Source organism: Barbatula barbatula (assembly GCF_947034865.1).
Source record: "Barbatula barbatula genome assembly, chromosome: 3".
Classification (NCBI taxonomy): Eukaryota; Metazoa; Chordata; class Actinopteri; order Cypriniformes; family Nemacheilidae; genus Barbatula; species Barbatula barbatula.
In genome coordinates, this window is record NC_136764.1 from 12,100,622 (window position 1) to 12,113,740 (window position 13,119).

The window sequence follows — 13,119 nt, forward strand, 5'->3', positions numbered from 1 at the left end:
CTAAAAGGAGCTGACGCTCCACTGTGAGATGAGGATGAGGAGAGAAACAGTGAGAAATAACACATGAATACACATCTTCATCATCAACCTGCCTGATTTAGTGAAATGCCAAAAAAAGTTGTGCACGCCAACTTCCTTCAGGTGCAAGTATGGATATTTATATTTATCAATGAGTAACCAATTTATGCAAAATGTTTTTAAAGGAACAGTACACACAAAAATATAATTCTGTCATAGAAATTGGAAGAATGCTTGTAACCAAATAGATTTTGGTTACCATTGATGACCATAGAAGAAAATAATATCTTGTAAATTTCTTTGCTCTGTTGAACACAAATGGGTTTGAAGAATGTAGGAAAGCAAACCGTTCTGAGGCACCTTTGACGATCATTGTTATTTTTACTAGTCGATGGTGGCCAAGAACTGTTTGGTTACGGTTCCAAGCATTCTTCCAAATATATTTTGTTCATCAGAACAAAGAAATTGATACAAATTTGGAACAACTCAAGGGTGAGTAAAATGTCTATTTTTGATTGAACTGTCCCTTTAAGTTATTATATAAATATACATATGTATTCAGGTTCAAGGAATCAGAATACTTGCAAAATCATAAAGACATTTTTTACACATTCAAACAATCTGGTATGTATTTATACTAAATTAAGAGATGCGTATATGTATTGCTTACTAAACAGCAATGGATAATGAATTGAAATACGATGAAAAAAAATCAAATTAGACAAATAATTTAAATAGTCTTTTTTAGAGTTATAATGTCAAATAGTGTGTACTTTATTTAAATATAATTTAAACAAAATATTTATTTCAGGTATCATATTGTGTTCTAAATATAATCTTGAATGAAACAATTCCTCGCAGGAAATAAATGAATATCCCATGAAGGCATGTCAGCAATCTGGCAGCATTGGGTGTGATATGTTTTTTTCCTGTTCAACGCGATGGTGCAAATCCAATTAATATCTGCCTTACAGTCACATTAATTTACTCTCGCAGTTACTGCTTCTGAAATTATTTTCTGAATTGATAAATTACTTTGCTGGTGCAATTTAATGTGTTGACACCACCCATTACTTTGTGCACGTATAAAAGGCACTACTTATTTAATACTATAGGTTACAAATCAGCTCAGATTGTTTATGTGGTTTGTATGTTTATGTAGCTAAGTAAATCAAGGGCCTTAGAAATGACAAACTTAGGAACGTGTGTAATAGTGCACATTTGTTAGGCTGTGTTAACATACAGTGGAATAGGATGCATTCTTGTGTCTAAAAGTAGTTGACAGGACTGTGACAGAACGAAAAAGTCTTCACAAAAACAAAAAAAGTCCTCAAATAAAACAGATGTCTGCAAATTTGTGAAGTTTGATAAAATAATAAAAACATTTCTCAAAACAGGCAATGTGGAATCTGACAGTAACTGTCTTGAAATGTATTGCCAAAGGTGGAATTTGTTAAACAAGTGGTGTTTTGATGGAGAGAGAATGAGTTTAGATTCTCAAAGAGTGTTTACCGTGTTGACACCCACACACAAAAAAACTAGAATCTAGATAAATGTGCGATGATAAATGTTCCAGTGGGGTAAAGTTGTTAGTAGACATGCAAGTCATGACAGATGTTTTCATAGTTAAAGGTTTATGTATCTTTGATTTGTAGAGCTCACGTCGGTTACATCAAAGTCTACATAAATCATTTTTATTGCTCCACATGAATTATGTTTCAGTTCTATATGAAGTTGCAACTTTACTCGCCAGTTGGCTAGTAACTTCATGTTATTTATTCAACAAAGCCTATCTGTATTTACGCTTGATGAGTGTTATTTTTAGACCCTGTTTACTACCGACAAAGATTATATATGACGCTATGGCTGTTTTAATAAAGAAAAGTAAACATGAAAGAATATACATTCTAAACATAAACAAAGAGAGAAGCATTTTTACCCAGTCCAGATCCTGGCTTTGACTCTGCTGGGCATCACTGCTAAATTCCTCTTTCGAGTCGTTTTTTCTTGGTGTTCCTCCTTCAGATGTATTTGCTCCTTCTTGTGATACCCCTGGCCCTTCTTTAGAGCAATGACCGGATTCTGATGGGGCGGCATAGATGGCCCCAGGCTCCAGAGGCCCAACCACAGCTGTCTGGTTCTGTATGATGAGAGAGTGGTCCGGTTGACCTCCGGGGAAGCGGTAAGCCAGCTCCGACAATCCACGTTCATGTGAGCGACGCAGCACGGGCAGGGTCTGGCTGCTGTAGCACAACCGTCCATACAGAGGGGGTCCTTGATTGTTGTACTGCCCGGGGTCCGGCGCTCCGGCTTGAACCCAGCTGCTGTACGCACGAGCTTTGTCTTGGGTGTGTTGTGAAAATCGTCTGGGAAAACAGAGAATCAGTTGAATCCAACAAAGAAATTAGACACCTTCATGTTTTTTCCAACCTGTATGACTTTTTTTTGCACAACACAAAGAGTCATATACAGGTTGAAGGATAGACTTTTTTGGGGGGTGAACTATCCCTTTAAATGACCCCCATTGAGCCACACTCACATGTTTCTGCTGTCCAGGGTGCGATACCCCCTGCGTGCATTATGTGGGGCGCTCTGCAGCGCCGTGATGTCAAACGCAGCCGTGTCCGCCTCGCCCCCTCCTTCATCGTCATACGTGATGATATTTTCTCTTACATCATCCTCTTCTAATGGGGAAAGAGAGTCTCTTTTCTGCCGGCGCAGGGACAGAGATAAAGCGCTTACAGCTAGAGGAGGGAGGGGGAATAGAGAGGGATGGAGAGAGAAAAAGAGTTAATGTTTTGTGTTGCCATTTATAAAAAGAGAGGACTGTGTTTGAGCTGGGTGACAAATTTTCGCAATAAAATTGCAGGGTGCTACTGAAAGACAGATACTCAAAAGCCACATTCGAACAGCTGGCAAATTGCGGACTGTTTCACTCATCCAGCATCTGCCACGCATATTCGTTCCAGCGATTGTATTAACAGGTTACAGCAATCACGGCACATGCATGATATCACAAGCAGAACATTATCTATTTTTGCTGCACGTGACCTGTTAAACTCAGTGGAAAAAAACATTTAATATGTTATGCAATACATTTTTTGCAGTTATGGTTACACTTTAGGCTTGGGTTTTGTTCTTTGTAGAATAATTACAATTTATCAAATTATTCAATTTATCAAATTATTCAATTATACAATTTATCAAATTATTCCTCTCACAAATCAGATTTCTCTAAGATGAAGTTTATAACCTTTCTCAATGGCCTACTCCCGAAAACATTTGATTTATGATGGTTATTAAAATAAATATTTAAAGTAGTAACCCAGAAATCACTTTGTATTCTGTATGCTAGCACAACTCTTTTAATGTCACAGAAATGCTGTCAGTGTGAAAGCACGCTGGAAGCCCACTGTAATTACATTCATTCTGTCTGTATGCAGAATTAAACAGTCTCTGTACAAGCAAATTTCATGGTACATATGGCACTTCTGCACTGAAGAGACAGCATAACAACAGACACCTAATGGTTACTTTACAAGGATTAAAGTAATTGTGAGTACCTCATTGCTTTTATGAAATAATTATGACATGATTAACATTTTATGGGCAGAAATGTTTATTAAAAAAGTTTTTCAAAGCTGCAAACTGTAAGTTTTGCCTCTCTATTCCATCTATGTTTGGTTTCTTTCCATACTTTTTTAAAGCGATAGTTCACCCAAAACTGAAAATTCTGTCATCATTTACTCACCCTCAAATTGTTCCAAACCTGTATAAATAACGTTGTTGTGTTGAACACAAAGGAAGATATTTGGAAGAATGTTAGCAACTGATAGTTATGGGTCATCACAGACTACAATAGTGGGAAAATTTATTGTAATTTTCTTCTCTGTTCTGTTGAACACAATATAAATAACAATATTTTTAGACCTTTGACTACCATTTAAAATTGTCAATGATGTCCCAGAAATGTTAGTTGCTAACCTTTTTCCAAATATAATTCCTTGTGTTCAACAGAACAAAGACATTTATACAGGTTTGGAACAACTTAGGGGGAGTGCACTCTTAAAAAAGGTGCTTCAAAATGTTCTTTGATGCCATAGAAGAACCTTTTGGTTCCATAAAAAAAAGTTCATTTTATGGGTGGAGTATCCCTTTAATGCACTTGATCAATAACAGATTTGTGTTTATTATCATCAAAAGTTACGGATTGCAGCTTTAAGAAAACTAAAATTAAATGTTATCTATTAAATGTCATCTGTCTGTTAAAGGATATCATTTCTAACATGTAAACATAATGCTGTTATGCAAAAAAAATGCACAGATGGATTCTGTGCTATGAGTAAAAGCTGTACTTTATTAATGTAAATAGATAAATAAGACACAAACAATCCTTTTAATACTTACAGAGGCACCGTTATGAATCTACAGTGATCTTACCCAAGAGAGTAGCAACACAGGCTAGAATAGCCAGCAATGCAGCAGTACTGAGTCCAGGGGAGGGCAGGGAGGAGTGCTGGGGCAAACAAACCGTCTCTCTGTCCCACTCCGCCTCACTTTGTTTTTCTTTTTCTCCGGCCCGTGCACCCCCTCTCAGACAGGGACACACAGACACAGTGACCGTCCCCGTACTGGTCAAACCAGAGACCCCGTCTCTCAAAACCAAAGGGACGTAAAGAGTGAGAGAGGAGGATGCAGAGCGAGAAAGGGTCTGCAAAGGTGACGTCAACACCAAACTAGCAGTGGGGCCTAAAAAGAGAGACAGAGAATAATAGCAAGAAAATGGTGAGACAGAATACGAAAAGAGTATTCAGATCAAATCGAGCTTGTAAGATTAATTTAATTGAACTCAATCGAGTGCAGTGTAATTCCATTGCTGCTGATATAACATTTGTACAGACCACTGATTCTGAATGCAGCGGTATGGCAAGGCACATTTTTATTCTGATTCAAAACCTAGCGTGTTACCTACGAGGGCAGCTTTTTAAGTCATTGTAGGTGTGTTCACGGTGCCAATGCTGTTCTGCTGTGCTAAATTAATTATCCAGCATCCTCATTAAATAGCTTGTTTTGGCCAAATTCTGAGGCAGCATTGCATGTATTCTTCACAGAGATGGCAAACCCTGTGCATTACAATGAGTTCAGTGAATAAATAAATCAGAGATGAGGTGAAAAATGGTTACAATACTGGTCAAAAGTACTGTACACACACTCTTTAATATTATTTTGTTCTACATGATAATAACTGTAAACTTATAAAAATAGCTGTGACTATAAAAATGTAAAGTAAATCATATTTAATTATCTTAATTTACCTTTTTGGCATAAAATATTTTATTAACCATCTTGACGTTGCGAAGAGTACTGTTTGCCTTTTCTTCATCAGTCAAAGTCATCTAATTCAAAAACATTTTTTCAAATAAATGCTCCATTTTTGTAGGTACTATTACATCTCTGCATATTTAGATCAAATAAATGTAACCTTGTGTGTTTGATTCTCAGTCACTTAAAATACGAAAATGTACTTCAAATACTTAAATTATAAGTAATTAAATTTAACTATTATTAAAATATGAAAATACTATGAATATGACTATAATATGAATATCTACTTATATAATAAGAATAAACTTTACTTTATATACCATTTTGAAAGATGAAATCAACATTGATCAAGAACAACTTCCAGCTTCAGCTTTTTTACACAACACAAATGTTAGAGCAAAATACAGCCTGACATAATATTTAAAACTAAATTGAAAAGTTCATCTTTATGGCTTAACTTTGTACAGTACGTGAAATAAAAGATGTAAAAATTGAAAATTGAAACAGGAAGTGCTTCTGGACCGGTGTTGATTAAAATCAATTTAAAGTCTAATGCACAGAACGCTATTTATTATAGAGTTCCAAATAATTTGCTTACAAGCTTAAAAACTTCATACAACGCACCCTTAGAGAGTCACTGTCTACATGGACAGTAGGAAATGAGGCAGCTACCTAAGTTTTGGACCAGAGCTTGTATATGTGTGTGCAGAGAGAAGATGTGGCAGAAAAGCAAAACCAAACAATGGTGAAAACAAAGGAGCAGACACAAAGCGTCAACACAATACAGTTCCAGACACAGACTAACAGATCCAGAGAGGGTCTGATGCACATGGACGGACGGGGGAAACAAATTGAAGGAGCGGGAGATAGCGAATGAGCAGACTGCAGACCTCCGCTTTCCCTGATGCTAAAGTTGAGGGCAGTGCTGGAGTCCGGAGGGATGTTGAAATGGACGGCACTGTCATTTCCTCCCTCGTCTCTATCAATCGCCCGCAACACCTGAACCACCTGAGAAAATGAGATAGGAGGAAGATGGAAAGAGCGAGAGAGAAAATAAAGGACAGAGCCAACAGGGAGAACGGGGGAAAGCAAAAGAATAATAGTTAGAAGGTTGAAGAGAGAAGAAATTCATTAAAAAAAGCCGATCCACGTTTTAATCGAAGATATCAGCATTAACCTCGCAAGCACCTCTGAAAATAGGTGACTGGAGACTGATTAGCTCACGACACACTCGAACAATAATTAAGTCTGACTCAGTAGTGGGCCTTGGGGAATACCCAAACATAGACACAGCTTTAACATGCGCTCGAAAAACCAAGCACTGACTCTAGAGATCTAGTTATGCTGTAAATAATCACACTCCGTGGGCCTCCTTCAGCAATGTTCCTCCACTCTCAAAACTAAACCCAGCTGTTTGATGCAGATCAGAACCTATGGGTTAGGCAGTTGTGCTGAGGCACCAAAAGGTTTTATTTCAGCGCTGCGTCAAGACTAAGAATATCAAGTCATGTTAATAGTTTGCAGAGTATTGAAGGTCACCAAACTTTCCGTTTCATAACGTGAATTGCGGTAGGAAACATGTATTTTTAAGCATTGGTTCATCCAAAGCTTTTAACAGTGCATTCAAAATAAACATTTTATCAGTAAGTATTCCTTGGGGATCGAACCCATGACCTTTAAGATACTGACGCAATGCTCCATCAATTGAGCTACAGAAACACATTTAAGATATGAAAACTAGGGAGTCATATAGTTTTGTATTCAAAAGTGATTTACAGTACTAGAGTGACAATGCAAATCCGGGAGTAAAAATCTTATTCAGTGCTGACAGCTGATCAGGCCCTAACTGAATTTTTTTGCTAATGACTTTTTCATGAAGAACATAAAATTGTTACATGTTCAACATGAATTTAAACATGCTTTTTGTGGCCAGAAGGTGTAGTTACGATATCTGGCAGTAGGTGCAAATTAAATGAATAGTTGACCCAAAAATTCTGTCTTCATTTATTCACCCTCATGTGGTTGAAAACCTGTATATGACCCTTTCTTCTGTGGAAACCGAAAGAAGAAATTTTGACATATGTCTCAGTGGTTTGTGTACATACAATGGAAAGTCAGGTCTAATGTTGTTTGGTTACTAAAGTTCTTCAAAATATGTTATTCTGTAACCTTGGTTTATTCTCTGCAGAACTTTTAAACTCATATTATACACTAGGAGTTCTGCAACACACTGAAGACAAAAAATGACGTGGATGGATAAAACAATACAAGCTGAGGCACATTAAACAGATGGGGACCGCACAATTAAGAATGACAGAAAAAAACATGAGTCGGGCAAAAAACACATAAACCTGGAAAAGACAAGCACTCAAAATGAATGAGAGAAACGGAGGCACGTCAACAGACCAAAAGGATGAGGCAGGTTTCAGTGTAAATCTAAAGAGAAAATGAAGATGCACGCAGAATCCTCTAAGTGGAAACAGCAGTGATTCAGCCGCGGGCAGAGACAGAAGTAATCAATCAGCATGCGGCTTGTATAAATGGACATATTCACAGATGTGCACAAAGAAATGAGTGTACCAAAAAAGGTTCGTGCACCACTGACACCCGTATGAACACAAAGTGCATCAGTCAGTGAGTCTAAAGGGCTGAAGTCTTCAGAAAAGGGTAATTAATCACCCATAATTCATCTGTGACAATTACTTAATTGCATCGCTTTACAAGAGGACTCCCATTAGTGCACATCCTGTGCTCTTACCTTTTAGTGGCGTAACAAAAGAACTATTCACTGGAGACAGGTACGACCTCAATGGTCTCAAGAGCCCTAACTTGTGCATCTATCTCACCTGTCCAGCAGAGGTGTAGTCACACATGGCTGTGCTGTACTGCCTGTCCAGCTCTGGAGCGTTGTCGTTTAGATCCAGTGTTTCTATGGCAACCACCACTCTGGACACCTGACTGGGGTTATCTGGGATAATTGAGAGGAAGAAAGTCACAGAACACACACGCAAAGCTTAAATGATTTCTGAGACGTGCTCGCCTTGAGTCTTGGCCAGGGAAGGTAAACCGCTTTCTTTTAAAACGTATCACACAAACAACACGGGCTCATATTGTACAATCACACACAAACTTTTTTGAGCCTTTCTCAAAATCTCAAAGAATTGCAATGTGTTTTACACATTGATGATCTTTTTCTTTTTAGGGAGCTTTCTATTCATGCAGCCTTTTAAGGCATCATAGGTACGTTGGCAATATGAATGCTGTTCCTTATGGCAAACGAACTGAAGTGCAGCATCACTTCTGTTTTTCACTGAGAGGCCGATTCAATAATTAATTGCGGAATCTTGGTTAAAAAGATTCAAAATAAATTATTAGTGTAATAAAATTAAATATCTGTTTGTGATTTTCATGTATTTATATGCTTTTATTGGTTATAATTCACTTGCTGCAAGTATTGTGCTTATAGTAAAGCCAAAATCAAGTCACATCTTGTCACATGAGAATGATACTTTCCCACTCATGCTCCTTCACAACTCCTTCCTGGTGGAACATTCTTCCTAACTCGGTCCGATAAAAACCACATCGCTCACAACCTTCAAAAAACTACTTAAAACCCATCTCTTCTGTGAATAATTGACAGAAAAAAGAAAATGTACACTAACTTTCTCTCAGCAGGTTGTGGTCTATCTTTTGTTGAAACTAGTAACTTTGTATTAGCACCTATTGTATGGAAACATGTATGACATATCGCTTATTGCTCCCCGAACTCTCTATAAGTCGCTTTGGATGAAAGCATCTGCTAAATGACTAAATGTAAATGTCACCTGTGCAGCATACAATTTCTGTGGAGTGTGTAGAGAACACTTACAGGGTTTCATCATGGGATGAAAGTCTATGTAGGCAGCATCCAGGAAAACTGTTTTTGGTCACCGCTTCAGGTCTCTTCACAAATTCTAGACTAATGGCTTGTCATGGCAAATAAATAGCTTAGCAGTATGTTGGTATAGTATAGGTTGCACCGGAAGACAACCGTAATGGATTGGTGTAAGGCTGAAGCGAAATTGATGCTTTCCCTCGCTCTCTGGTTATAATGCAGTCCCACACACTCGACTCACACTCGTTTGGACAGATTTCACACAAATGTCTTGGACCGCTTCCACACACATACACACACAGAGCTCTAACATGATGTTGTGGATTAGTGCCCACTGCTTCATTGCTTTGCCTACAATAGCCATCGGCCTTCCTGAAACAATGTACTGTATGTCAACACGATGTAAATATAACCATTTAAATAAATTAAAAACCTTAACTCTAGGGCCAGGAGACTTGTTTCAGTCTTCTGACAGTATTCACATATTTATCTTGATATTAATGTATGTGTTCTAAAATGATGAATGAAAATGTGTGATTTTTTTCAAGCCACGTACTGTTAATATAATATAAGTAAAATACATTAAAAATTATGTTAAATATAATCAAAACATTTTGCTTCTTTATCTTGCAGGCAAATCGTATATATACACAAATGTTATATATATTCAATATATCACCTGTCCTTAATAAATTACCTATGAACTATAGATATTACAATTTTATATTTTGCAATTTATAAAACAGTCGAGCCCCAGAGTAACATGGCTTAACAAGACAGTATATTCCTGCTAAACCATCAGGCCGTAGACATTGCATCATTTTTGACCAGAATTACTACACCAGGCATGCTTGTCTTAATGAACAGATGATTGATTGATTGATTGATGTCCGTGTCACCTCATGACATGTTTTTTTTGTGTATGTTTGTGTACCTCTCTGTGTGGCAATAATAGTGATATTATGCCACTGTTCATGCTCGCGGTCCAGCTGTGTCACCGTAGTGATGAGCCCAGTGTCCGGAGTAATGCGGAACAGAGCCTCCGGGTCGGACTGAGGATCGATGGAGAACCTGAGGGAGACATGATTCGCTTAAACCATTTTAAATCCAGTGGCTGGAAACAAATAAGTTGCAATTGGCAAAGTAAGACTTCTCAAATCCCTAACTAGTCACTATTAAAATAAATATAGTTCATTGGGATAAGGCCAGATCAATATCATTGAGCTATTCCATATGAAAACAAGCTAATTTGTTGGTAACATAATTACTGTCATCTTTGTGATTTTTTGAGCGTTGAACACAGAACCACACAACCATTAGTTCATTAGCCACATAATGGCTCTGTTCCAGTAAAATTCCTACCTAGACAGCGGTTTCAGCCATCATATACACCAAAGTCTCTTAGAAACAATAGGAAACCAAATGTTTTTGTAATTATTATGATACTTATCAGAATTTGTGTTCAACAAATTCTAAGTATATTGCACGAAGCATTTCGGCAACTTTTTTTCAAATTTACATCCAAGCGGTTATCGAATGGAACCAAACCTCAGAGCACGGTTACAAATTGCATAAATCACCTAAATTCTGTCTGATTTACTTAATGGAAATTGCTATTTTTGTTCCTTTCACTGCACGTACTTGATTCAAAAACAACAGATGTCTTTTGGCTGAGTAGTTCCTCTGTCGCTTGATAATAGCCTTTATTGCAAAGACAGTGTTGATACATGCATTTACAGCTAATTTTTTATGTGTGAGACGTGCAACAGAAATAAGCTCGGTGTCAAAACTCTTCTGTAACGCAGTGCCATGCTGTGATCTGTTAATTTGTTTACTGAAAATAAAAACACGACTAAACTGGTATAATGCTGCACTGCAAGCATCCTTTGCAGGTAGGCTAAGACAATCCCATAATGCAATGCAACTCAGCTTATTCAACGATTTTATTAATACCAGTTTACTGAGTCGAGGGAAATATTTTATGCAGAACTAGAAAATATTAATAAATTATTCCATCTTGTTAACTTTACAGTTCAGCCAGTGTTTGTGTGCATGTACATTTCAGCCAGTTTTTCTGTGTGCTTTGTATTAATTGTTTTAACGCCTTTCAGCAAATAAACACTCAATATAAATGCAAAGATTTCCCAGTAATACTTTCATTATTATTTTAAAACAATAATAACTGTAAATTTACCCCAAAAATGTTTTCACCCTCATGTCATTCAAAACCTATATTTGACTCTTTCTTCTGTGTAACACAAACGTTATTTTGAGAAAAATTGTTTTTGGTCAATGAGGGCTAATGTTGTTACCAACCATTTTTTTGCTCTGCAGAATAAAGAAAGTGATACAAGTTTGAAATGATATTAGGATGAGTAAATAATGAAATATTTTTTTAACAAACTTTAACAAACATTTTATAATTTCTTTCATGCTGTTCAGATCATATTAAGAATTTAAATATTTTTTTTCTTAAAGATTTAAAAAAAATAGCCTATTTAAAATATATAAAATTGTATAAATAAAATTATTAATGTTGTTTTCATTTTTGGAACATGAAAGCATGAGACTAGCATCGATTGCTATTTTCTAAAGTGACCCTGCTCTGTGCCACATGGGGCTGTAGCCTACCTGATATTGTTTGTGAGCCCCGTATCTGGGTCCACAGCACTGACCCGCCCCACTGTGCACGCCGGCGGGCAGTTCTCGGACACATCCATTCTGTAACGTGCCCTCGAGAACCGAGGGGGCTCATCTGCATCCAGCACTGCCACTCTGATGGAAGCACGGTCTTTAAAGGGCCCACGCCGCAGGAATCGTGGGTCGACGATGGGGTTCAAAACCTCCACTGAGAAAGAGTAGGAGCTACGGCTCTCATAATCCACTGCCTGCAGCGCAAACACAGAGACGTGTGACATGAGTTTGAACATTAACAAACAACATTACAGCATCTAAATGGAAACCCAAACATAGGGATATGTATCCATATACATTTCAAAAAGGAATGTTACTATAACCAATAGAACATGAATGACTAATAGAACATGAATGAAACAATCTAATTCATACATTTTCTTTTTTTGATTGTTACAGTCTCTTGAAATGCCATGAAAGCCCTCTGATGAGGTTGGCAATATGTAATAGCAGGATTGGAGCCCAGCATTTATTGTATTGTGAGGACCCATGAGATCTGAATCTGGCACTGGGCAATGGTTTTGCAGCACTCTTGCACAGCAGGAGTAGGTAATGGGTTGGTTTTGGCAAGTGAATCTGGACCAGGGCTGAAGGAGTCTGAAATGACTGGCTCATTACGACATCTGCACCATGTGGGTAAGAGTCACTTTTGTCATTAGTTCTGTACATCTGGTCCTCGCAATAATCCACACACAGGTGTTCACACATGCTCTCACACCTTCCTAATTTAAGACCAGGCTGAGATTGGATCAGTGTGTTCGGCCGCACCGAATGAGCCGAATTCAACTCAGCTGACTGCAGGACATCTGTAAACTGTGGATATCTACCACTTCCTGTGTCAAACTGACCTGCTTCCAAGATGCCCACATACCAAAGATGGTGACTTGAGTCCTCTCGAAACCACCGAAATACGTATAGTATATTGTAAGAAATCGCCATTGCTGACTGAGCCAGACATTGGTTTGGGCCTTATTGAATCATACACATACACATTAGCTCATTTGCACATCCACACACTGCATGAAGAAAAAAAGGTTTAACATTACGCAGCAGATACAAGCATGGTTGAAGGACACCAGCGTTCGAATAAAAGCACAACAGGGATATTTGTATGCAAGAAAAGCGTGGAAATAAGACTGAGAGAGTAAGAAATGGACCAAACAGAGGACGGAAAGAGTGAAGCCAAGAGAGGAGGAGGGATAAATGGA

At 37.7% G+C, this 13,119-nt stretch overlaps 1 protein-coding gene across 1 annotated transcript in view; it reads right to left on the bottom strand.

The window, feature by feature from the left end:
• The window catches only part of cdh24b (cadherin 24, type 2b), a gene marked incomplete at both ends in the record, with an annotated part of 63,510 nt that continues 50,391 nt past the window's right edge, over positions 1-13,119 (bottom strand). The window contains 8 exons of the mRNA XM_079453674.1: positions 1-21; positions 1,958-2,384; positions 2,558-2,762; positions 4,459-4,767; positions 6,234-6,351; positions 8,190-8,311; positions 10,152-10,288; positions 11,849-12,105. Of these exons, the coding sequence (XP_079309800.1) occupies positions 1-21; positions 1,958-2,384; positions 2,558-2,762; positions 4,459-4,767; positions 6,234-6,351; positions 8,190-8,311; positions 10,152-10,288; positions 11,849-12,105 (1,596 nt within the window). The remainder of the gene's footprint in view (positions 22-1,957; positions 2,385-2,557; positions 2,763-4,458; positions 4,768-6,233; positions 6,352-8,189; positions 8,312-10,151; positions 10,289-11,848; positions 12,106-13,119) is intronic.